The 27,379-nt window shown below is 42.6% G+C and overlaps 2 protein-coding genes across 5 annotated transcripts in view; one reads left to right on the top strand and one right to left on the bottom strand.

Moving 5' to 3' along the window:
• NEURL3 (neuralized E3 ubiquitin protein ligase 3) lies at positions 1-22,152 on the top strand. Its single transcript, XM_061592603.1, has 4 exons — positions 1-148; positions 16,637-17,137; positions 18,597-18,665; positions 19,664-22,152. The coding sequence occupies exons 1-4, from the start codon at positions 121-123 to the stop codon at positions 19,912-19,914; spliced, it is 849 nt and encodes a 282-aa protein (XP_061448587.1). The 5' UTR covers positions 1-120; the 3' UTR covers positions 19,915-22,152.
• A 3,916-nt stretch (positions 22,153-26,068) lies between these two features.
• Positions 26,069-27,379, bottom strand: part of NCAPH (non-SMC condensin I complex subunit H) — a 31,504-nt gene continuing 30,193 nt past the window's right edge. For all 4 annotated transcript variants that reach the window (XM_061593108.1, XM_061593111.1, XM_061593110.1 and 1 more), the window contains exons 17-18: positions 26,734-26,809; positions 26,069-26,445 (exon numbers count right to left, since the gene is read on the bottom strand). In XM_061593108.1, coding sequence (XP_061449092.1) covers positions 26,386-26,445; positions 26,734-26,809 — 136 coding nt within the window. In that variant the 3' untranslated portion in view covers positions 26,069-26,385. The remainder of the gene's footprint in view (positions 26,446-26,733; positions 26,810-27,379) is intronic.

The following is a 27,379-nucleotide window of genomic DNA, read 5'->3' as shown; positions in this document are numbered from 1 at the left end:
AACTCCCTTGGCATGGCAACGTAAACTCTGGCCTGCTCACCTAGCGTGCGAGACTGAAGTCTTCAGCCTGGTCTAAAGGGAGGGCACAGCAGGAGAGTCCCAGCAGCCCTCTGGCGTGTGATGGGTGCCTGTCTTTGCCCCTCTGATGGTAAGAAGGCTGGGGATTTCAAGGAATGGTCCTGAGTGAAAAGGTGAATGAGCAGCTGGTGGTGGTGGAAGATGTGCCAGATCTGGGGTTGGTCTCAGAGGGGCAGAGTTGAAGAACTACTTTTGTTTTGGAGAGGGTTGCCCCCCTCCCCAGCCTTTGCTGTTAATTCCGCTAAAGGGCTGTGGTTGAGCTGTAAATTTGTGTCAGGAAAGAGCTCTGAAAATTGCCTTCCTTTCCAGGGTGCAGCCTTAAGAAAAACATTCAAAAAAGAAGTGAACCCCTAAATGTATACAAAGTGCCCTTCCCTGAGCACTGAGGAACCACAGAGAGCCTCTGCACAATGAGGAATTAATGTGTGGAATTTACTGCCTGTCACAAGGTGTGGTGGCGGCCCTGGAATAGCTTGCTTTTTTGGGGGGGGGAGATTAGGAAAATTTACTGGAGGAGGAGAAAGAGGAGTACTCTTGACAATTGCTAGCCATGATAGCTCAGTGGAACCTCCAGAATCAGAAGCAGTCCACCTCTGAATTCCAGATGCTGGGGCAGGGGAAGGCATCAGTGGAGGGCTATTGCTTTCATGCTCTGCATATGAACTTCCCAGAGGCATTAGCGTCAGAACAGAATGCTCATCCAGAGTGGCTCCAAAGTCATTCATAGTGTGTGTCTGTGCATGGATGGATGAATGTGGGTATTATGTTGGTTCTGTATGAATGGAGTACGTGAGAGACTAAGCGCATGAATGTGTGAGAATGGACGTGTGTGTTTTTGCGTAGGTATGGATGAATGGGTGTGGGATAGGGATGGGGTTCGCTGCCTACTTCCGATCTGCTTGTATTCTGGTAGTCGGTCATTTGATCCTGATCAGTCCTTTTTTTTGTTCCTGCTTCCTTTGGCACTTGCCGAATCGATCCGCTGTGGGGTTATTTTGGTGATGTGATCCGCGCGGTGGGGGTTTTGGTAGCAAATAATAATAATAATAATTTTTAACGTAAATGCTTATATAAATGATCATGGTGTTCCACATGGGTTTTTTTCCTATTTACATATCAATGAGGCAGAATCGCCTTTGAGTCTGTCTCTTGCTTCAGGCAAACTGATGTGCTGCTTCATGATTCCCCTTCCTTTCTCTATTTGCTATTCTTGAATTAGCTTGTCAGCAGCACTGCAGCAGCATCGCCGCCGCCACCACAGTACCAACTTGTATTTTTATTCACACACACACAATTTGGCACAGACAGAGAGACAGCCCCTGATGAGCTGAGGACAGCGGCAATGAAAGCGGGTTGGGGCGGGTTGAGTGGCGTGGGTCAGTCTCTCATCATCATGTTTCCCACGCAAGAGGATGGAGATTCAGAATGCTCTGCGCTGTCTTGTTTGAAAAACACAAAATTACAGGATGATTTGAAAATTAACATTGATGACATATAAAGCCTAGGGCAGGGCAGCCAGCCAATATTTTTTGCATTATATGGCGATAATGTTTTTAATGTTTTTAGTTACTGTAAACCGCCCAGAGAGCTTCGGCTATGAGGCAGTATATAAATACAATAAATAAATAAATAGATAGATAATAACACATTTTTTCATAATATATAATGGACAAATGGCAATCATTATCACACCTACACTGTTACGAATGCAGCAACTTTGAGGAAATTAAAAAGATAATTATGTAAAATAGGAGGAAAATTTCAGAAAACAATCTGTGCCAATTGCAGCCACAGCCCACTGCAAGAAACCAGTGCCTGTCTCAAAAGATAGCGGACTGTTGAATTCAGTTGGAATCTGATATAAGTCCAATTTAGCAGATATCCTCCCCCATCCACTTACCCAGTTCACACCAGCATGTAGCCCTGAAGATTAGCCAGGAGGAAATGTGGCCCTTTGACTGACAATCCCCTGCCCCTGGTATAAAAGATCAAATAAATCCAGTCCATCCATTAACTAAGGGCGCAACCCAACGTGTATTTATGCAAGGGCTCAGCCGCGGTGGAGCAGGGACCCTACTGGCTCTGCCGGGGGTCCGCTGGGGAAGCCCAGCCTGGCAGAAGGCCCATAAAGGGACATTCCGGGGGCCTGTCAGAGGAGGGGCCTGGAGGGCAACATCCAACTTCTGTTTGGAGCGCTCCTGCAGGTCCCAATCTGGGCCAAGTTACGCTGAGAAAAAGGTTGGTCTAAGAAAGTAATTATAATGGAAGTCAATGGGGAGTGCTTACTCACCAGTAGGGGCATTTGGGAGAGCTGCTTTTTTCTTTTCTGTTCATGCGCACAGTGCACAGCACACAGCTGAGCCAACGCCGGCCTGGTGGCTCCCGAATAACAAATGGATGCTGCGGAGCTTCCCACAGGCTTCCCCTGAGTTGGATTGCTCTGGAAGTGTAGCCTTCCCCAACCGGGTGCCCTAAAAATGTTGTTGGACTATGAATCTTATCATCTCTGATCATTGGCCATGCTGGTTTGGGCTGATGTGAGCTGGAATCCAGCAACATCCAGAGGTTGGGGCAAGCTGGCTAAGTGGAGCCTCCAGTCGCAGGGGCAGTCTACCTTCGAAAAGCACCTACTGGGGACAAACAGGAGATGGGTGGCATCAATGGGCTTCTTGAATGCATCTGTCTGGCCGGTGCTGCACTAAAAACAGATCTAACCTAGTAAGAGTTGGGTCTCTTCTCATTATTCTTACCAAGAATGGTGGAGAAGGTTTGTGGGTGTGTTTGGAGGTTGTCATACCAAGCTCTTTTTTCTGTGATAAAAATTCCCATACATTGCTGTGATAAAAATTCAGCAGTGAACAATGCATGCCATTCATTGGTCATCCGCCAAAATCTCCTCTTTGAACCGTCTCCAAGACTGCATTTATTTTTTCAATGAAACCCTTGATAAGAACTTTTCATGAGTGGGTCTGGCGTAGTGTTGTGTTATGGCAAAGAGCAGTAGCTTTGAGCTGGGAAGCCTCTTGCTTGGATCGTCCCTTAAGCATCAGGTGGTCTCCTAGGAGCCCCAGCAGGAGTGGTCCCAACACGACCTGCCTGGTGCCGACGCTATAGTCTTGTCAGTCCCACATTAAATCTTTCCTCTGTTCCCAGGCATTTACAGCATGTGATTGACAGTTTCTTATTAATCGGCCATTTATTATTCATTTCTGGTTAATTGATTATTGTGCCAGTGTTGCTTTTGCTGGTTTTTGTGGGATGGTTTTAGGACAATATGGATAAAGTGTTGCTTTATGTCTTTGTTTTGTGTATATATTTTTTTGTAAGTTGCATCCGGTCATTTTGGGGGGGAAAGTATGTAAACATTCTATTATTATATTATTATTAACAACAACAATTAACATCATCCCCTGTTGTATTTATTTCTTCATGTATTATTACATTTATATCCCAGCTGCCCTCCAAGAAATTTCTAGGGAAGCTGGTCCCACCTCTACCCCCACCTACAAACTTCAGTCCAATTTTTTAAATATACAACTTTAGCTTTTTGTGCTTTAATTTTTATATGACCCTTTTCCACTGCTACCCATTCCCTTAAAATGCTTAAAATAAAAAACACTTAGTAGCTTGGTATATAGTAGGCTTAAGCATGACACTGATACCTCCGCTGGAGACAAGATGAACTATTATCTAAGATTAAAGGGATATTTATTTTTATATATTTATTTAGTTTTTATTTATTTATTTATTATTTGATTTATATCATGCCCTTTCTCCCAGTAGGAGCCCAGGGCGGCAAACAAAAGTACTAAAAAAATCTTTAAAACATAAAAACAGACTTTCAAATACCTTAATATAAAACATTTTTAAAACATTTTAAAAAGAGCTTTAAAAACATCTTTAAAAAAAGAAAAGAAAGGGTTTAAAAACATATTTAAAAGGTCTCAACTTGAAAGACTTGTTGAAAGAGGAAAGTCTTCAAAAGGCGCCAAAAAGATAATAGAGATGGTGCCTGTCTAATATTTAAGGGGAGGGAATTCCAAAGGGTTGGTGCCAATACACTAAAGGTCCATTTCCTATGTTGTGTGGAACAGACCTCCCAGTAAGATGGAATCTGCAGGAGGTTCTCACCTGCATAGCACAGTGATCGACTGGGTATGTAAGGAATAAAACGGTCTTTCAGGTATCCTGGTCCCAAGCTGTATAGGGCTTTGTACACCAAAACTAGAACCTTGAACTTAGCCCGGTAGCTAATAGGTAGCCAGGGCAATTCTTTCAGTAGTGGGGTGACATGTTGGTGATACCCTGCCCCAGTGAGCAGTCTCGCTGCCGCATTTTGCACCAGCTGCAGCTCCCGGACCAACCTCAAGGGCAGCCCACATAGAGCGCATTACAAGAATCTAGCCTAGAGGTTACCAGTACATGGTCAACAGTGGTCAGGTTATCCCAGTCCAGAAATGGCCGCAACTGTGTTACCAGCCAAAGCTGGTAAAAGGCACTCCTAGCCGCTGAGGTCACCTGGCCTCTAGCAACAAAGATGGATCCAGGAGCACCCCCAGACTAAGGACCTGCTCCTTCAGAGGGAGTATGACCCCATCCAAAGCAGGCAACTGACCAATTATCTGAACTCGGGAACCACCAACCCACAGCATCTCCATCTTTCTAGGATTCAGACTCAGTCTACTGGCCCTCATCCAGCTCACCACCGAGTCCAGGCACCAGTCCAGGGCTTGCATGGCGTCTTCTGATTCAGATGTTACAGAGAAATAGAGCTGGGTATCATCAGCATACTGCTGACACCTCACCCCAGATTTCCTGATGACCACTCCCAAGGACTTCATATAGATGTTAAACAACATGGGGGACAAGATGGTACCCCACAGCACAACTGCCAGGAGGCTGAAAGACAATCACCCAGTGCTATTCTTTGAAAATGACCCTGGAGATAGGATTGGAAGCACTGTAAAACAGTGCCCAAGTCGGCCCATAATGATAGCATGGTCAATGGTATCAAAAGCTGCTGAGAGATCAAGTAAGAATAACAGGGTCTCCTGATAAAGGTCACCCATCAGGGCGATCAAGGCTGATTCAGTCCCATCACCAGGCCTGAACCCAGATTGGAATGGGTCAAGATAATCTGTTTCATTCAAGTGTACTTGCAATTGCTGTGCCACAACCTTCTCAATCACTTTCCCTAAGAAGGAGGTATTTGCGACTGGTTGGTAGTTGTCGCAAACTAATGGGTCCAGGATGCGCTTTTTCAGAAGCGGTCGGATCACCTCCTCTTTCAGTGCAGCTGGAACCACTTCCGCCCACAACGATGCATTGACCACACCCTGGATCCACTCGGCAAGCTTTAATAAGCCAAGGAGAGCAAGGACTGAGAGGACATGTTGCTGGCTGCATTGTCGCAAGCACCTTGTCCACATCATCAGGCTTCATCAAGTGAAACCATTCCCAAGAAGTTGCAGCAGATGTTGCACTGGACACCTCACTGGGGACTACAGTAGATGTGGATGGGGCATCAAGACTGCTACGGAGGCGAGCAACTTTACCCTCAAAAGTGCCTTGCAAACAATTCACAGTGGGCCTCTGAAGGGTCTAAGACTCCCATTTCCTGGAATTGATGTCAATAGACCCCTGACAATACGGCAAAGCTCTACTGGATGGCTACTTGAGGATGCGGTGGAGGCAGAGAAGTGGGCCTTCTTCGCTGCCCTCACCGCCGCACAGTAGGCACGGTTATGATGTTTTACATGTGCCCGATCAGCCTCACAGCAAGTGTTTCGCCACTTGTATTCTAGCCATCAGCCAGCCTTTCATTGCCCTTTGTTCACTGGTATACGAAGGTGCAAACCAGGCTCCACAATGCCGGAGAGGGCGCTTGGGGGCAACCGTGTCAACAAGCGGCACCTGCCCTGTGGAATTTCCTCCCCTTAAATATTAGGCAGGCACCATCTCTGCTATCTTTTCGGCACCTTTTGAAGACTTTCCTCTTTCAACAAGCCTTTTAAGTAAAGACCTGTGCCGGTGTTGGAAGTGCTTTTTAAGATGTTTTTAAAAGATGTTTTTAAATATATTTTATTTTAAAGTCTGTTTTTTTATGATATTTTAGAGTGTTTTTAGTGTTTTTGTTTGCTGCCCTGGGCTCCTACTGGGAATGTAAGGGAATAATTGTGGTTTTATATGTGTTTGATGCCAGTTTCTGAGGACACAAGAGATGCTGTTGCTGACTCCAACCTCTAAGTGGCTTCTACCTCAGGCCAAATTCCCTTAACCTCCACTCCAGCCACGTTCACTCACACAGCCTAGTCCAGCTACCTGGTACAATCTGCCTTTGACCCCAAAGCTCCTCCGGTTGTATTTCTGCCTGCTTGGGTGGTTTAGCTTTACCTAGCCTCTTAGCCTAACCCAGCCAACGGCTCCCTTCTTCTGATCTTCACCAGCATAATGTTATTAACACCATGGGGGTGAAGAGCTTAATCTTCAGGCCTCACTCTCCACTTTCCCCTCAGCTTCCTCTGGCATTTGCCTTGCATCTCCCTCCTCAACGGACTTCCCCATCTCCATGTTATTTCTCCCAACTGACAGTTAACTGCCTTCTCTGCATTGATTCGAATCTCCAGCCAATCAGAGTATGTTGTTTCCCAGAGTGACCAATCGAAATGAATTTTCCTGATCCAGGCCCCTATAAATATTCAAAGCAATCCTATGCTGTACATATCTCTCTCCCCTCTCAGAAGCCGCCACCAAGGCACGCAATATAGTAAGAGCACAAGGCCTCCCTCGTTGGCAGTTACACTCAGACATCAGCAGAGGTCTTGGAAATCTTTCCCAAAGCACAAAAGGTCAACGTAGATGTAGCACTTCTCCACAGAGCTCAAGGTGGCAATCATTCACACTTCTTACCCTCTCCATTTTATCCTAAGAATTTGAACACTGGACGCTCAGGACCTAGTCTGACACTACGCCAGGGGTCCCCATACTGTGGTCCGCAAACGTCATTTAGGTCGTCTGCAGGCAGTAGCATAGTAGCAAATTCAGAAGTGCAATGCTAGTCGCAGACACACATCCTTCCCTCCCCCCCTTTTTGCTGCTGGGTTGATCCATGTTAATGCCTTCTCCCACAACAACAGATGTCCTAAGAGCAAATAAGCATAAAAAGAGAGAGGATCCATACTGAAAAGAGTCTTCGCAGTGACTCACAGACTTCCTTTTCATGCTAAGTGGTTTGTAGGATGCTAGCCACATAGGAACTCTGCTCCCAAGAAAGTAAAGGGTGTAAGACCCGCTGAGACCTCGCCTAACTACACCTCTGTCTATGGGATGTCCGCATTAAATATTCATATGGATTTTAATGGTATTTTTATTGCTTCTTGTATTTCTTACATTGTATTTTATAGTAGTAACAATTTGCATTCCATGGAATTCAAGCTGTAATACAATATTCACTAATAGGCAAAACAAACAAACAAACACCCCTTATGGTTTAGGAACATACCTCTAGCCAACAGATATTTCTATCAAATTTTAAAAAGCAGGGAAATTGAGCAGTTGTAGTGAATGCACCAGGGCAGCAGGAGATATTGTACTGCCCTGCAACTTTGTCAAAATGTAAACACAATTTGGGTTGGTCTTTCACAGTCCAATCCACTTCCTGTGTAGCTTGGAAGATTTTGGTAACATGTGCCCCTGAGCATATGGTGAGTGGTGGCAATACCTGCCATCTCCAAAGATGGAGAATTACATTTTTGTATGTTTGTTGGTGTTCTTCTTACTTTCCTTCTTTCCTGTGCTACTACTGTTTCTACAGAGAATCTAACCTAGAAAATTATATTTCTCTCATTATTCATCCTAGAAATCTGTGTCGAATTTATTTGTATTACTTTCAAAGCCTTTTTACTGGTCAATGTCATGATGGTGAAGATAGCCTTTTGTGTTTCAAACTGGAGGTTATGTTCCATTTCTATTTTGGGTGCATTAACAGTTGAATCTGAAACTGCAGTTTGATGTAAAATCAGATTGATTACAATATGTTGCTATTTAAGCACTGACTCTAGCTGTTGGAAAAACAAGCCTGCCCTGCCCAAGATGCAAGTTTTCAGCCTGCTATGCTTAAACCACTCCATTTAAGGAAAGGTGGACATGGTCAATTAAAAACATAGAGCACCCCTAGAACTTTGCTAGAATATATTTCACCTCCTACTGTTTTATCTTGTGCAAACTGAGACACTTTTCATGTCCATTGGAAACTGTTATGCAGAACAGTCAGTGCCATTATTCCACAATTGTTTCTGGAGTTTTTTAGTGTTGCAAACTGTTGCTGTAATTCACATGTTCACAGAAACAGAAGCAAAAGAAAAAGATTCACTATAGGAAACTTCACTAAAATTGCAAAGCAAACATATTTAAAGTGACTATCTGAACTCTGTCAACTGTCTTAATATTGTCACTTCCTCCCTGCTAAAACAAGATCAGCACAGCATATGTCTTTTTTCTGTTATTTTGGCTGATTGCAGGTGTTGAGGGGAGGAGGAGGGAGGGGAGGAAGGGCAGAGGGGAGGAGGGAGGTGGGAGCAGGCAGGAGGGGGAGAGGAGGAGGGCAGGTTTGATCATTTGCATGTTTATTGAGTTCAGTGGGATTTACTCCCGTGCAATCATGTTAGGATAGATAAAACTGACCATGGGGGGGGAGGAGGAGAAGAGGGAGAGAGGGCTGGAGTGGGCAGGGGAAGAGGAAGAAGGGAGGGAGAGGAGAGGGGAAGAAGGGGAAAAGCAGGTCTGATCATTTGAATGCTTATTGATGAAATGGGATTTACTCCTGTGCAATCATGGTTAGGATAGGTAAAATTGTCGACTTCCGGGAAGGGTGACTTCGCTTGTGCCTGCTTTTGAGACGGGCTGCCGCCTCAAAAGAAGCTTATTCAGATATAAATCAGTCAGAACATTTTTTTTTTGACTGATGAAATTTCTCCCGGGCAGGGAGAAACGTAGAGATCAACCTCAAAAGCCTGTTTTTGTTGGGAGGACTGGATTTCATTAATTTATGAGAAAAGGTCCAGCCAGCAATGCCGGACGGACTTCCGAACAAGCTCTATCTGATTAATGCGATACGTTTATCTTTTCTTCAAAGAGAAAACGGACTAACAGGCAAGCACCCTTCTTTCTATTATTTTTTTTACTTGGTTTAAATTGTTGCAGCAAAAAGAGATTTGTCAAATGAATCAGCTTTAAAGAACTTCTGGGTGAGCTATAACTCTTCTCTGTTATTCACGAAAACAGCTTATCTCTGTTTCTATTGCAAAAAGCTGTCCTGGAAGTGCATTCTAAAGATATAAACAGAAGAGGGATTTCTATTCCGAGGAACATTATATTGTCTGGGACTATTCTCTTTTTGGTCTATTTTATTTTGACGAATCTGCTTCTTCATGACGCCACTAACTGTTTTGATGCTGGGAACTAAATTTGTTTTGTATTCTTGAACATAGAGAGATAAGGCAGGCTGCTCTGTTTATACTGTGATGTCATCAAGCCTGGAATATTAACCCAATTGTTGCTGAAATAAGAAGTGGTTCTTCTTTATTTTTGTTTTGTTTTGTTTTCGTGGTTTTAAAAATGGCAATCAAGAAAGTGGCTGAGAATCTGGAAGTAATTATGTTTCAGAAAATAATGGATGAGATTGAGATAACGAAACAAACCATGCGACAGGGCAGTAAGGAGCTGAAAATTGAACTGAGCAAAATGACGCAGGAGCTTAAAGAAATAGGGGATCCTGTGAGAGAGGAGAATGAGATCAGAGATCAGAAAAGAAAGAATAAAGGGAAGATACAAGCCTTGGAGATTGGAACAAATGTGGAATTGGAAAAAGATCTGGAGTTTATGGATATTAGAAATAAAATCTACTGTTTGGAATTTAACGTTATCTCTGAAGAAATTAATGAAGATATTAGAGATAAAGTTATCAATGGCTTGGATAATCTTCTGGACTGGAATGACGTGATGGAGCTTGATATAGAGAAAATCTATGGAATTAACTGCAGCCATGTGACAATGGAAAAACTCTCAAGAGATGAGCCAGTGCATTTTGTAAAAAAGAACACAGATATGACTTTACAACAATATTTCAGCAACTTATTCAGAATTGATGGCAAGAAAATATTTGGGATAGAGGAAATTCCCATCAGACTCTTATTATATGACTATGGCTATGACAGCAAGATTATTATGGAATACTGATAATGGAAGATTGGACACTGAAATTACTGGACTTAACAGGACTATTGAAGATGGAAGATGGAATTAATATGGATAATGGAATAATGGCTATTGAAATTATTGGACTTAACAGATTTTGATGAGATGGATTAATCGATATGTTTATTTGGATTATGGTTATGACAATAAGATTATTATTATTATTAACGAGATGGATTAATCGACATGTTTATTTGGATAAAAATTGATAGATATATTTCTTAAAGAATTGAAACCTCTCTTTGACTTTTTGTGGAAAGAATAAAGTAATGTTTATGAGATTTGATGATTAATTAAGATAACTACTGGAGGAAAGTGATTTTATAATATAATTTAAGAGACAGGATTGTTATATATTGTAGACCTATAACTGATTTGATCTGCGACAAATGGGAAGTCAACATTTTATTTTTTTGTTAAATCATTTTTGTTTTGTTTTGTTTTTTGTCTTTGAATGTTTTATGATTTTGTTTTGTATGTTTTATGAAAATTTGAATAAAAATTATTGTAAAAAAAAAGGATAGGTAAAATTGTCCATGGGGGAGGGGAGAAAAGAGGAAAGGGAGGGGAGAGGAAGGAGGGGATTGGAGAAGGAGGGGTGAAGAAAGGGGGAGGGCAGGGGCAAAAGGGAGGTGATGGGAGGGAAGAGGAGGGGAGGGCAGGTCTGATCATTTGCTGACCACGCCTCCTGGCCCTTATCAGTTCTTTCTTCCTTTTCAGTTATTGACGAAAGATGAAAGATCCAGGAGAACAGAAACAAGCATTGATATAGCCTTTTTATTACATTTGTTCAAAGTGCTACTGTAATCTTTATAGCAGCCCTATTATACCTCTGGTATAGTGCAGGGGTTCCAAAACCTTTTCCCCCATGGACCGCTTGAGAATTGCTGAGGGTCTTGGCCAACCACTTAATTATTTTTCTGTCTGTTGTAGTAATTGTATTATGCTGTGCTAGAGGTTGTGTGGTTTTTAATTGCATTTTTATTGCTCCTTGAATTTGTTATATTATACAACCACGATAGCCAGCATGGATTTTTTGCATTCCGCAATGTTAAATTGAAAATACCCCCCATGCCATTCTGATGCTTCCCATAAGCTCATTTCAGAACAAAACTTCATAAAAGCTATAGGCCTGAACTCAGAAATGCCCTCTAAATTTTCATAGCGATACAGTAGGGCCCCACTCATATGGCAGGTTACGTTCTGGACCCCCGCTGTAAAGCGAAAACAGCTGTAAAGCAGAACTCATTGAATAGAATGGCGTGCAATGCCCGAAAACCACTGTAAAAGCGGAACAAGTGCCGTATGAGTGGGCTTGCGTCTAATTGAGACCACTGTATTAGCGAATCACTGTAAAGTGAATCGCTGTAAAGCGGGGCCCTACTTACACAAAACAGTGTAATCAGAGAGAATTGAGAGTTCAAAGTTTGAGAGTTCAGTGCCCCAGGCGACCACCCAGCTCTCCTTAGGAGGAAAAGCCAAGGCTGCTTACAGCATTGAAAATGAAATAGACTGCCTTCAAGTCAATTCCGACTTATGGTGACCCTATGAACAGGGTTTTCATGGTAAGCAATATTCAAAGGTGTTTTACCATTGCCTTCCTCTGAGGCTGAGAGGCAGTGACTGGCCCAAGGTCACCCAGTGAGCTTCATAGCTGTGTGGGGATTTGAACCCTGGTCTCGCAGGTCATAGCCCAACACCTTAACCACAACACCACACTGGCTCTCTCCTTACAGCCTTACATGTATAAGTAAAATATAAAAACTAAAACATCTCATTTCAATAAAGGCACCATAGGATGCATAGCCTATCATTACACACGCTGGCAGAAGGTGAGTTATGTTCTGCACAGTTGATGACATGTTGCAAGACTGTGAAAATTTTTCTAGCATAGAAAAATTCTAGCATATTTTCTTTTTCTTTTATTTAACAGAATTTGTTTACCACATAAGTGGTAATTGCCTCAAAGCAATTTACATAAAATATACGTTAAAATTATCAATAAAAGTCAAAAATCGACCTAAACAAACCCAAGTTGACCTAAACAAAATTCAAAATATGAATAAAATCAGCAGTTAATATAAATGTATATTTTTATTTAAAAAATATTAAAATGCATGTCAACGTTTACTTTTTTAAGAAAATATGCATTGATGCGATCCAGTTTAACATTCTGGTTCTCCAGCTTGTTGACTAGTAAATGTACCATACATGTCAGTAAAACATATTTATGTTAATTTATTTAGGGTCCACAGACCACTATGGGTGGGTGAGAATTTGGATTCAGTTCACATTTCAAGCAGAATTTATTAAAGTCGCAATTTCTGAAACAATATGAAAACCAAAACATAGCCGTCCTTTGAAATTTGAATTTATTAGGATTTTGGGATGCAGTTCACCAGCTAAACAATATTTATAAAAATGCATATATTAGGGGAAAGTGTGCATAAAAATGAATATATGAGTGAAAATAACATGCAAAAAGGCATGATGTGATGAGAAATGGCTTGCAAAAATGTGTACCTTTCTCAAAACTGCCTACAAAAATGTGGAGAAATTGCACTAAAATGGTGGAGAATTTTCATGAGGATTTTTAAAAAAAGAAGTTCGCAGATTGCTGCAGAAATGTAGAGAACTGAATTTAACATAAGAAAAGTGAGAAACTGAGAAAACCGAAATTGACCGATCTTTCCATCTCTACCAACCACACACACAAAAAGTACTGAATGTAAAATACATAAGATTGTGAAATGAGAAAGAAACATAAAGCAATCATTGCTTGTCCGAGGGAAACTGCAATATGTAGCAATAGTTTTCTTCAAGGTTCAGGGTTTTTCCCTTTGCCCTCTCCTGCCTGCCATTGATGCTCCCAGCCTGGCTCTTGGCACCTGGTGACCCTATCAGAACAATAAACGGCTGTGGGTGGCAGTAACATTCTGATAAGAATAACCGCCAGCTCCTTAAATGACATCTGGGGAATGAAAGAAAGGCTGTTTTCTTCTACCTGATAACCTGTAGCCCATTGTTAAATACACTTTAGCTCTCTTTATCTCAGACAAAAAACCCCACCAAACCTGTTTAGGCCAAGCAACGGTGGCCAGACCAACAGAACCCAGCCACCACCCCACACTGTAAATTAGCTGAGGAACTTTACTTGTGAGGGGGCAGAGCACAAGTTGCCCTATCATGAGGTAAGGAAAGATTTTTCAGGCAATGGAGTGGCTATTTTATCTTTATCCCTAAATGATTCTGCTGCGTGCAAAATTCCTATCTATTAATGGAGCTTATGTGCCCAGCTAGGTTGCTGTAACAACATGTGTCTTACAGGTTTGCTAGTTTGCATGGAATTTTAAAAATCTGAGTCCTTTTGAAGGGATGCGGTCTGCCACAACACAAGTCACAAAATGTAAGACATCTCAAATGTAAAAGCATGCCTTCAGACTGATAGGAAATGGCATATTTTAAAGTCAACACTTAAAAAAAAACATGGACAGGGCATGCCATGAGACCTCATGAAAATGAACCATTCATTTGATTGGCTCAAAAATCACACTCTGTGAAACCTCTTGTGTTTCTAGTACAATTGTAGCTGTTTTTTTCTATCAGAGTGGACTGTATCCAACCCAACACTGTACCACTAGTGGGGCCTCAGATTTAAAATGGGGCTGAGAATGGTTCCTACTTCCCCAATGAGTGAACTCAGCCAAAGGACTCCAGAGAGGACAATGAAGTGAGAGTCCCAAGCAGAGTTCTCTCTTATGGGCCTAGTCTACGCAGACAGATGTCATGTGGTCAGCAGAAATTCGAACCTTTAAAAATGATACAACTAACACAACAATACAACAATACAACAATTGGAGGCATTCAAGGGGCAGCTGGAGAGACGTCTGTCGGGAATGCTTTGATCTGGATTCCTGCATTGAGCAGAGGGTTGGACTTGATGGCCTTATAGGCCCCTTCCAACTCTACTATTCTATGATTCTATGAATTAAAACCTAATCTAACACAACAACTATACTAACACTTCTGGATCCCTGGGGCATTCATATCCCAAAGGCATGGGTAAACAAATATGTCTTTAGCCAAAGCCTGAAAAGAATCAACATGGGGGACAGATGCACTTTGCCCAGGAGGGTAATAGGGGCACCATCACCAAGAAGGCCCCATCTTGAGTAAGCACCCCGTGAGCCATATCTTTTACGGGGCAAACAAGTGGGACTTCCCCCCTAATCACAAGGCATACGTCAGGACTATTTGTGTATCCTGGACCCACGGAATTGTTAGATGGTGTCTTGGAGGAAAATATAAGAGCTTGAGGAGATCAGGCATTTCTTTGCATTTGTTCTCTTTTCCCCAATGCTGTTGGTAAAAATGAAAGTGAAGAGTAAAGTATATGAGTCGCTCACTTCCACCTGCCCACACTCTGTTGTAACTCAAACGTGTATCAGAGGAAATGAGGGCAAACCCTTTGTTGCACAACTCCTTGGACCTGGCTGATTATCTCCTTCCAGATCTAATGCAGCCCACAGTTTGCTTAGATTAATGTCGTTGTTTTCAATCCCACTCAAGGCTTATCTCCTCTATTCTTTTCCTGTGCATATTAACTTCTCCATATCTGTTTATGATGGTAAACTGAAATAAAGCTCTCCAACGGTCTGAGGAATAATGCCAAAGAGTTGGAAATATTGGCCACCTGCAGAGGCAAAGTGATGCTGTGGTACAGGCCCTTTTTCTGCCCCAAGTGGATGAGCTGTGCTGCTGCAAAAGGTACAAGACATCCCTAGATCCCTCACAATGTCCCACAAGATACTGGGGGCACCTCCCTTGAACCACACAGAGCTAAGAATCATTCATTCTACATCAACTTATGCAATCCCAGAGCACACAGCGGTGGGCAGAAGGTAGGTCGGGATGTACTAGTAGATCTCTGGCTGATTTGCAGTGGATCAGAAACATATTTTATTATCTATTGATCGCCCTAACTGATTTCATGCTGCTATGATTAATGATCGTACTGATTTTATTGTATTTTATCTGTATTGTATTGTAATTTACTGAATTTTAGTTTGTACGTCACCTAGAGTGGCTTCGGCCAGATAGGCGACACAAAAATTAAATTTATTATTATTATTATTAAGCACAGAATTACCATTCGATTCCACTGATCTATCTGCTTAATTTTGTGCAGCATGTTGTACATGACCATTCCATGAATTAATTTTGCTGCAAGGCTGGCAAGTGCAAACATGTCCATCAAAACAGGAAGAATTACCAACTATAATTGTATAATTTGTATAAATATTAACATAAATACACCTTTAACAAACACATACATACCTATCTTGGAGGTTGTTTGTCTTGGCCAGCTAAACAGTTTACCAAATATCTTGAATTAAGTGCATTAACATTAACCCAAGAAGTCTGGAGTTCAGTTGTACCTCTTTTTGTAACTGATGTACTTTGGCATAGTTTCATAATCTGGAATATTTATGTTCTATATACACTTTATGTAAAACTGCAGTATCAGTATGGAAACATTTTTCTCTGCAAATTATATTTCTAGTTGCTTTAACTGCTCTATCAAAAGTGCAAACACATGATGACATGCTGTAACAACTTAAACCCATACTTGAAGGGAAAAAACTACAAACCTGCCTATTTAGCACTTTGTTGTAAGAACGGTTGATTCCTGTAAACTGATTGGTTTCAGTTTTGTATCCAGATGTTATCTAGGACATGAGACATGGAAAGTAAACCAAACCAGTATCCATTTGTAACCTCCCTAGCGCTGCTAATAGCTACATCTAGTGGTTGTCTCATGTTTTGCGGGATCTTGAGCAACATGTTAAGGGCACTTCTTCCCAACAGAAAAAGACAGAGCTGTGCATGTATGTATGCTGTGATTAAAAATGAAGCTTGTAGCATTAGACATAGAATTCCATGTCCTGAGAAGCATATCTTTCTGTCTTTCTTCTCTGTATTGCTATGAATGTCCCCTTGAGGTCATAAGAAGAGCCTGCTGGATCAGGCCAGTGGCCCATCTAGTCCAGCATCCTGTTCTCACAGTGGCCAACCAGGTGCCTGGGGGAAGCCTGCAAGCAGGACCCGAGTGCAAGAACACTCTCCCCTCCTGAGGCTTCCGGCAACTGGTTTTCAGAAGCATACTGCCTCTGACTAGGGTGGCAGAGCACAGCCATCTTTGTCAAGGTCTTTGTCAAGGAGAGTGCATGCTGGACTCTGACACACACACACCCTCCTCTTTCTCCATTTATATTCACCATGGTGGCTCTTATGTCTCCCACAGATCCAGAGAGCCCCAGCCAGCCTCCCTGCAGACCGCTCTGCTTCCACCCATACATCAAAGGCTCCCAGGTCATGATGGATGAGTCCTGCTGTATAGCTAGCAGAGTAGCCACATTCCACGACGGCATCGTCTTCTCCAACCGGCCTGTTGAACTTTATGAGAAGGTGACCGTGAAAATCTTAACAGAAGACAGCAAGTGGCATGGAGGCCTCCGGGTGGGCTTCACCTGGGAGGACCCCTCCCTCCTTGAGCCCTTTGAGCTGCCTCCGTTTGCTTGCCCAAACCTGGTCAAACAAGGGAAGTGTTGGGCTTGTGTCTTGCCGGATGAATATGGAGCAGAAGGCATGATAGTCAGCTTCTGGGTGGACAGCCAAGGCTACGTTTTCTGCAGCGTCAATCAGGAGTCAGAGTATTTGTTGCTATTAGAGGGTGTCTCTGTCACAAGGCCTCTCTGGGCTGTTATGGATATCTATGGAAGGACCAAAGCTGTCCAGCTCCTGGGTAAGCAACTGCAGTATGTAACTCAGAGTGGGGAATCTCTTTCAGCCCAAGGGCCGCATTCCCTCATGGGCAACTTTCAAGGGGCCACATGTCAATGGTAGGTAAGACCAGCAGTAAAAAATGGGCGGAGTTATAGATGTGACTCTGCCTTACTTTTCTACAGTCGCCGACATTCCGGCCACACAAAAGTCAGAGGTTTAAACACACACACATACGCACCTTCCCCGCTCTGTTCTCTATCCAGGCAAGCAAGAGCCATTATCACAGTTCAAGGACAAAGTCCAGCCAAGCTAAAGCACTCGAGGAGAGGGTGGTGCAGGGCCATTATGGGGCGTGGCCTGGAGAGAAGGGACTATTATTATTATTTATTCCATCTCCCCCCAAAGGACTTCAGGGCAGCAAACACATCAATAATAAAACAAAGCATTCTAAACACAGTCATCAACTTTCTCTCACAGGGTTGCTGGGAACAGTGTCTTTCAGCCATCAAATGCCTGGGTAAAGTACGGGCATGGCCCAAGGGCCACATCCAGAAGCACAGAGGGCCACATTTGGCCCCCAGGCCTGAGATTCCCCACCCCCAGTCTAAGGCTGCATTATTGCAATGTGCTCTACATGGGGCTGCCTTTGACGGGGTGGGGGGAGGCACCTACCTCAACCAATACCACAGTCTTTCACAGAGAGATGTTCTTTGCCCTTCTCCGTTCAGAATGAAAGGGAGAGTGGGTATCCAATCCCAGCATTCAATGAAATGTGGGTTTATGGGGATATATCCATTGTTGGAGAGGCTGGGCCAGTGAAAACAGGAACTGAGCGGCAATAGTGTAGGGGCAAATTCAGAAGTGCAGGGCCGCTTCATGTTAATCACAGCCACACACTTCCCCCACCCTTTTTGCTGCTGGGTGGAGAATGAGATGCTTGTTCATGCCTTCTCCCAAAACAACAGACATCCCTAGGAACCAATCAGCATGAAATGGGGGAGTGTTAGCTTCTGAGAAGAGTCTTCTCAGGTGACTCACCTCCTTTCATGCTGATTAGCTCGTAGGATGCTGGAGACATAGGGACCCGGCTCCCAAAAAAGTAAGGGGTCGAAGACCTCCAAGACCCTGGACCACTACACCCCTGCTAAGCAGGAAGAGATCTCTTGCCCATTGTGGATTTTTGAGGGGATGTTTACTGAAATTTTCCACAGGTCCCATAGGTACCACATTTGCACCCCTGCTCTGAAGCAAGGGTTTGCAAATATGGGGATTGCTGCCCTGCGGTCCTACTCGGACAAAAGGTGGGATATAAATCTAATAAATAATAATAATAAATATAGCTGTCAGGGAACTGGAGGTTCCATAACTCCTTAATCTGTGAAACAGCCCTGTCCTACTACGAGCTTGATGCCAAAGCACTTGGGAAAAGGCTACTCTTGAGATGAAGTTTCCTGAACTCTTCCTTGTTCCCATTTTAGATCCCTCAAGTCTCACCACAAACACTGAAGGGCCCGGCCTTCTTCGGCTGAATCTAGATGAGCAGAGTGGTGAGTATCTAGAAGGGCCCTTGTGTTGCCCTAAATGTCCTCACACCATTTTCTTCTAGCCCAGGAAGACACCCTGGAAACAGCTGACCCAGGGCTAGCCTTAATAAGATGTTTTTTCATCCAAAGGAAAAAATCGAGACAATGCACCATTCTTGCTCAGTAAGCAGCAAATGTGATGACCAAGAAACATATGGTGGTATGAAATGCTAGTCCTACTCCAAGGAGACCCATTGAAGTTAACAGACTTCACTAACTTAGGTTCATTGATTTCATTGGGTCGCCTCTGAGTAGGATTTGGTGGGATACAACCCATAATGCAGGATTTTATTTATTTTAAACATTTACATATACCACCCTTCAAATGCATTTTAAGGCAGTTCACATAGAAATAACACAGTGTCCAAATGAAATGAAATATAGAGTCAACAACGAGATGGGGGAAAAGTAGGTTCAGATTAATATTTTAAACTGACTCACACTTTCTGAAATAATAAGTGACCCAAAACACAGCTATCCTTTGAAATTTGTGCCCTCCAAATTTTGTGATGCAGTACTCCAATCAATGTGTACAAAACATCTATATTAGGGGAGTGTGCATAAAATGCTTGTATTAGTGAAAATAATATATAAAAAGACATATGAGCTCCTACTTGCCGCCCAGAGCTCTGAGGGGGAGGAAGGGCGGGATATAAATCTTATAAATATATAAAATTATATCAGGGAAAATTGCTTGCAAAAATGTATATATTGGGGGAAATATGCACTAAAATGCTTACCATGGAGACTTTTTATTTTTAAAAATTGCAAACTGAGGTGTAAGTGGCAAAATGAATTTAAGATTGGGAAAACGAGAAACCGTTGGCTGATGTATCCATGTCTAGAGCCAGCCCAGCCTTGGGTCACGCTGCTTAACCATAGGGAGATGAGGGCGCTGAAGAAAGACTTGCATGGTGCTTATTCTTTATCTTTTATATGAAATGTTTGTGCCTCTCCTCCAGAGTCTGCCCACAGGGAAAATGTTGGCGATGACTGTGCCATCTGCTTTGGGTACAAAGCCAACACGATGATGCTCCCCTGCACTCATGCCAACTTCTGTTCCGACTGCTCCTTGAAAATCCTCAACACCAGTGGCCGCTGCCCATTGTGCCGGCAGGAAGTGAAGAAAATTCTTCACGTCTCACTTTTGGCAGAAAGAGAGAGCCCAGAACTCTGGCCGGGAAAAGCAAAGAACATCTGCCCCTTTCGGTGACAAAAACATGTGCCATTGATGCTCTTGAAATATTTCAGATCTTGATGAAGAACCCACATCAAAGAGGCGAAGAAGGCAAACAGCTGACTTTAGAAAGAGAGATGAGCAAGGAAAGGATCCCAGCATGGCGAGCTGGAGGAGATGGGCTGCTTAGAAGTGCCATAGTAAGAGGGGGAGGAGTATGTAAAGAGTCTCCCCTTCGTAAAAAGACACTTTTGCCTTTGAAAAGCATCATAATGCTGGGTTTAGAATGGCAACGTCTAACATTTGACATTAGGATTGAAACAAGATAAGGAGAAGTGGGGATCGTGGCATTTAAGAGGGATTAAACTGATGTTGAAAATATCCAAGAAGTCCCAAGATGGCAGGTGCACTGAGAGGGGAGAACACCCTTTATTAATCATACATTTCAACTCTCTCTCCCAAGCAATATAAAAGATACAGATTAACCAGGCCATGGAATGCGCTTTTTTCTTAGAAACACACACCAGTTCCTTAATCTTATCTTATACCCCCATCCCTCTTTTAGGCTGTTAGATAGAGAGGAGTAAACCATGGCAGGTGCAAAGATTGTTTCCCTTGGGAAAGAGAGACTCTCCAAACAGGCAGTGCAGAATGGATAGTTTTTAGAGCAGGAGGATCCAACAGGATCCAATGGTATAGGGAAGCCATTATGGGATTTCAAAAGAGAGGGGGGAAAGGAAGGGAACTCAGGGGCAGTAGGAGCATAATGAAGACTTCCTCACCCAAGTTCCTTCCAGATATTTTGGACTATAACTCCCATCAGCCCAATGCTGGCTGGGACAGATGAGAGTTGTCGAGTTGTCTGGAGGGCACCAGGTTGAAGGAGGCCAACATAATGCACGACATCAGCAGAAAAGCACAGAATGCTGTGGTCTCCTGGAGGCTTAAGAGACCTGCTGTCCTTCCTACTGTTTGGTGGAATGGGAAATTCCCATACAGGGAGAGGCCCAAAACGTAATCATTCAAGTCAGGAAAAAATGGGGATGATGTGCTGTATTTTGCTCCAATTAGATAGTTCTACACATTTTGTCTCAGAAGACATGGTGAAACTAGCAGGGTTGATCCACCATATTGAGATGAAAAGAGCAGGGAAGAAACAGCACATGAAGAGTGGCTACAGATTGCCAATCTTTTCTCTGGCCCTGTTCTTTTGCTTTTAACGGATGGTGTGAAATGTAATCAAGCAGGTGAAACTTTTTCCTATTCCAAAGAGAAATGGTGGACAAAACTTTACCTGCTAAATTTATGTCAGCTTGCTTTTAAAGGCACAGAACATAAAAATTCCTGCTTAATAATATTTTATTTCTTGTAGTAGTTTTTTGGCCTTACTTTAATTGGGTTTTTATACAATATTGTAAGTTGTCTTCCAATTCTGTCTCTAGAGAGGGAATCAATGCATTTAGTAAGAACACTATGCATCATCTTTTTAAACTCTTAGAATTATATGCAACATAGCATTAAAGTGAACGTTCAGTTTGCCCAAGGATTTCTCCTTGTGCAATGGAACATTCTCCCCCCTTGTGCCCCTAAATCTCTTCAGAAGGTTCCCCTTACCCTCCAGAGAGTATTTGGGAACAGTAAGGGGGAGGAGAGTCCATTGTGCTAGTGCATCTGTTTAGTTACATACCACCCTTAATTTTACCATCAAAGTCTGTATTAGGGCAATACCTTTATTAGGTCAACCAAAATATTATAAAATCATGTGCAAGCTTTTGGGTTCTCCAGAACTCTTCCTCAGTTTAGATGGTAAACAGAGCAACTGGGGGTAAAGGCATGGGAAGTGGGGAAAAAGAACTTTTTTGGCCAACGGTGAAGCTATGGAGCCTGCATCTGGGCAGTCTTGAGACGAAATTAGGGGTAATATTTAAATGATGCTCTTTTACATGCTAGGTAGGTATCAGACAACAATGAACAATGTTTGATTCTCTATCTCTGAAAACCACAGCTTGAGAAAGTTCCTTTTTTGAACTACAACTCGCATCAGCCCAATCCAGTGGCCATGCTGGCTAGGGCTGATGGGAGCTGTAGTTCAAAAAACAAAAACAAAAAACTTTCCAAGCTCTGCTGGAAACACAAGGACTGCTGCCTCTTACTCAGGTCTGTCTGCATCAGCTGCATTTTTAGCTGTTACTATTTAGCAGATACTACCGGTGTTTACTGTTCCATTTTATTTTATTTTTGTATTTGCTTCTATACTTTCTCTGTATTCCATTGTAAACTATTTTACTTTAATAAAAAAATTTCTATAAAGAGAAATGTATATATTCTGTAAGTTTCTTATGTTAAGACTGTTAGGGAATAAATGGAAATGGACTGCCTTCAAGTCGATCCCAATTTATGGCGACCCTTTGAATAGTTTTCATGGTAAGCGGTCTTCAGAGGGGGTTCACCATTGCCTCCCTCTGAGGCTAGTCCTCCCCAGCTGGCTAGGGCCTGCTCAGCTTGCCACAGCTGCACAAGCCAGCCCCTTCCTTGTCCACAACTGCCAGCTGGGGGGCAACTGGGCTCCTTGGGACTATGCAGCTTGCCCACGGCTGCACAGGTGGCAGGGCACGTAACCCCTGAGCCACTCCCTGTGGGGTGATCGTTAGCTGGCCCTTGACGCCCAGGAGACACAAGTGGGGATTTGAACTCACAGACTCTGGACTCCCAGCCAGGCTCTCCTCCCCACTGTGCTATACCAGCTGGGTCATAAAGAGAGGGTCATAAAAGGCCCAGGGGTTCAGTGCCATGCCAATTCAAAGATATATAGCAGGAAGTATTGATTTAAACAGACTAACAGGGCAGAAAAAGAGAAAGAATCTCTCTCAACCAGACCAACATTCGGCTCCACTCGTGGCTAACCAGATGCTTCTGGGAAGCCCTCAAGCAGAGCATAAAGACTTAATGTTTGTAGCACATTGCCTCCAACCTCTTGATTATTTGAGCTGCCCTTTTCCACTCTACCTACCAAAATGTTTCAGAGACTGGAATACTTTGAAGGGGGTGGTCACCCAAATGCAGCTACCCCAAGATTTTATCAGGACATTCATTTCCTCTTAAGGGACTGAAAATTAAGTTATTCCCAACACTGAATTTGGAATGCAATGCTACAACACACCAAGCTGAAATTGCCAGTCCCATTTCACCATGGCTCCAATATCTCTTAGGTATTACAAGCATTTCAGGTGGCATTGGTGCCTGTATGAAGGCACTTATATTTTTAGCCAAAATGCATTAAACTACAGTTACATCAAATATCACCTTTTGTTCTATTGCCTGTTAACCCAATACTGATTAGACAGAGGCAGCTTTTTCAGCAAAGCAAATGGATGTCTACAGTACCATAAACTTGCATAATGCCTGGTAGATCACTATAGCTATAAAATAGGAGGAAGTTGACATTTTGTAACACTTAGATAACCCTGAGCAAACAAAAAGCTATTAAGGAAGACTGAAATGGAATAAAACCTGATTATTAATGGAATCTCATTCACCAGAGTTGTGGTAGGGGCTGAAGATTCTCCAACAAAACCCTGAAAGCCCAATTTTGAGGACCAAACAGCAGTTTTGAGGCAGGAGATAATTTGAAGCACAGGGCCTAAGCCAGTGGCAAGTTTTTGCGAGCCAGGCCCACTGAAATCAACCAAAGCTGCACAAGCATAACCAGGCTCTTGCACAACTTCTATACATTTCAGTGGGGCTGACTCACAAAAATATGCCTGAGATTGGGCTCCATTTGTTCATTTATTGTACTTATATCCCATCCTTCATCAACCGTGTGATCCCATGGCTGGTTACAACATGCTGAAATAGTCAAAACAGTTAAAATGTAATTAGTGGAAGGGGAACATCACATTTGATTTTTTCATCTTGGGTACCAAGCTATCTTGGTCCAGCCCAAGAACAAGGAGTAACGTGAAAAAAGCCAGCAATATAATATTCCTCAAAGGCAGCTGCTTTATTTGAGCATAATCTGCAAAGGGCTGATCTTATTTAGTGTGTATCACTCTGCAAAGAATGTGTGCAGTTTTATTTTGGGGGAAAAATTATTTCATGCTGTCAGTTAAATTTTCTTGCCCAGTAAGCTCAGTGCTTGTGGTAGCCACGATGATCCATTTTAGAAGTGGAATTTGCCAAGTGTGCCTCCAGCTCTTAAGCTGGAGCAACTTGAGTCATCCAAGGTTGTAAAAAGTTTATAAGATGTGGTGCCAAGTTAAACAGAGAGCAATAATGAGAAAGCCATTAAAAATGAGATCATAAAGGCCTGTGGAAATTTTTTCCTTGGGACAATACAATGATCACATGAACCTTCCACCAAATTCATGATCTGTTCTCACTATTGCATCAGAATGTAGCCAGGTGTCAAGATGAGTGGAGAATTCCCTTACATCCCCCGCTTCTACGTATATCAAGGTCGGCACAAATCACTTTTGCAAAACAGGAAGCATAGATTTAAACGGGGCAGTGCAGATGAGATAAAGGGGAAACACCATTTGTCAACAGAGTAATGAGGCAAAAAGTATGTGAACAGGCATAATGAGATTAGATAGGTATTGTTGTGAAACGAGAGAACATTAGCCTCTTGACCAGAGCAAAAGTGAAACTATACAATAGAAAAATAAGGTCCAGGTGAAACAGATAAGCCCGTATACTAATATTAGGCTATTTACTAGAATTACACAGCTTTCTTTTAGCTGGTAAAGCCTCCTGCGAGACTCGCAAGCTAGTAGGCTCATATCAACAGACATTGCACTGGATAAAATGTACATTAAAATGCTTGGTGAAAGTGCTGCTCCATCCCCCAATGCATAGTAAACCCCTCCCCAGAAAGCCCTATAACCTTCCTTCCCCCCACCCCCAAATCTCATGCAGCACACACATGCACCTTAGCCATATCCAAGTCACAAGTACTTCTATGGGGGTGGGGTACAGCACTGAAAGAAATTAAACTTCCAGGCAAAAAAAGTCCAAAGAGAGGTGGACCACCACATATTGCAGTTGTTTAACGCTTTTAAAAACACCTTTATACAAATAGCTCATTTTAGTGAGTTAGCCAAGTGCAAGGGGAAAGCAAATACCAGCAGTAATTGCAATGCTAGGGATGTAAAAAGACACAAAGGAGAGTTTTTCTATGTACAGGAAGTTGATACACATGTTAAAGAAAGCAGACAGAATACACCCCAGAAGTTGTTTGCTGTGATCCTGGCAAGAACACAAACAAATTTATAAGGAATCATGAACTACTGCCTATAATAACCCATCTACCCAATTACAGTGGGAGAACAAAGTTGCAGAATTCAGACTGTTAACAGATTATACCTCAAGTGCAAAGGGGCTTGTTTCAAATATTTACAAATTACTATTATAGTGTTTGGAATTTCGGGTGGAAGGGGAAGGCTAGATCAGCTTGGAAACAGGTCTTCAAATAGACAAAGCATGCTGGACTGTGGTCTAATCTAAGCCTCTTTTTAAGGGTATGTCTGCCAGTACCAAATAATTGTACTTAAAGATCACCCATAAGGAGTACCTTACACTTCATAAAATGTCTTTGATCAACCCTAGATTGTTCTCACTTTATTTACTATTTGATTTATATCCCGCCCTTCCTCCCTGCAAAAGCCCAGGGCAGCAACTTAGTTGGAGAGGATGCTATTTTATTGGTTCATATATGCACATGTGGCAGAAGTGTGGCAAAGTTTCTGGGAAGTAGTATTCAGAGAAACTGGGCGAATCGTGAAACAATCAATCTTATCGCCACCCTACTCCCAATTGGCATTGCTGAATTTTTTTTTTGGGGGGGGGGAACAAGATGCTGCTATACAGAACGAGTAAGCTACTTGTTATTTGCAGCAATGGCTGTTATTGCCAGACATTGGAAGAACTTCAATGGTTCTAAAGAGAAATCCTGGCAGCAAAAGGTCTAGCAAGTAGCACTTCTGGAAAGACTCACAAGCAAAATGAGAATATTAAGGGGCCAAGGTAAACAGATGCTTTTGTCACAACCTACACCAATAAGAGAGATATGGGAATGTCACTTTCCCCAGACAATGCACATTTATGGACTTTGTAGTGAAGTAGATATCGTTTTTCTTTTCTGTAATTAAAGGTCAATGCAACAGATACATGCTCGAGAAATGTATTTACACAGATTTCTTTTATGTTTATATATGTATTTCAGTACTTTATTAAAAATACAAAAAGAAAAAAGGAAAATAATTAAGAGCACCACAGCACTCTCTTCCTGACTGTCCACAGTTCCAAATTCATAACTCACAAATTGTTTCATCAAGCACGTGTATTGATGGAATCAGGCTGATGCTGTTAGTGAAATCCTCAAGAGGAGAGGTAGCTGTGAATGGACAGAGGTCTCAAACAAGGCCACACAGTTGGCATTATACCTTCAGTGGTGGATAGATTCCATCCTAGGTTGTCTAAGAGCTTCTCATTCTGCTCAAGTGGCACACATTAATCTCCTTGCACCACTAAGACTTCAGACAAATCCTCCACATCCTCTAGCTTCAGGTTCTGGAGTCAAAAAGGGATCAAATAAACACGTCAACATTTGGAAGGTCCACTTATGTCCTCAATATCACAGAAAGCGTGGGAGAGAAGAAATCAGACTGGCTTGCCAAAGCCAAGATGCTTTTCTGGCCTTACACATGCAGCATAGTGATAGAGCCCATTCACCCCAACTCGTCCTCGATATTATTCAAGGACTATTTTTATTTTCATTATTAACAACATTCTGCTCTTCCTCCCAGGAGGAGCCCAGGGTGGCAAACAAGCAACAAAACACTTTAAAACATCTCATACCTTTTCATTAGCCAAATGCAAGAGGCATGCAAATGCCAGTGGTACAGACAGGTTCTGTGCCATTGTGGAAGGGAGCCTGTGAAAGACAGAAAAGGGGAACATCAATCAGGCTAGGAAGCAAATCAAAGCTTTTGGCCATAATCCAAAGCCATGGTAAGCCATAAACCATGGTAAGCCATAAACCATGGCTTACCGTTGAACCAGCAGCATGCAAACCAGCACACTCATGGCATTGCTTCCAGCTCAGTGCAGGGAATAGCAAAGCAGGAGTGATTCTGCAACATACACTAGCACACTGTTTATTCACAAGACCCCACTGTTTATGGCTTATAGCAGGGGTTGCCAAGCCATCACCCACAGGCACCATGGCACCCGCAAAGGCTTTCAATGGTGCCCCCAGAGTCTGAGCTTTTATTTAAAAACAAGTCTCTAGTCCTCCTAAAAAAAAAAGTGATGGAGCAAAATGTGCAAGTACCCTTCTAAGTGATTTATGTGAAATGAGCCAGCTTAGCTACTCTTGTCTGTCAGTGCTATTAGCCAATGAATGAAGTCAGAGCTGTGATTGATGCGAGTTGTTTGGACACCAGGCAATAGAAATCCCTGGGGCCCCAAAGAGCTGCTGTTTTCCCCTTCCTTTTAGTGCACT

Source organism: Rhineura floridana, chromosome 12 (genome assembly GCF_030035675.1).
Source record: "Rhineura floridana isolate rRhiFlo1 chromosome 12, rRhiFlo1.hap2, whole genome shotgun sequence".
NCBI classification, from domain to species: domain Eukaryota; kingdom Metazoa; phylum Chordata; class Lepidosauria; order Squamata; family Rhineuridae; genus Rhineura; species Rhineura floridana.
Note: the sequence above shows the minus strand (reverse complement) of the source record. Positions and strands in the feature narration are given on the sequence as shown.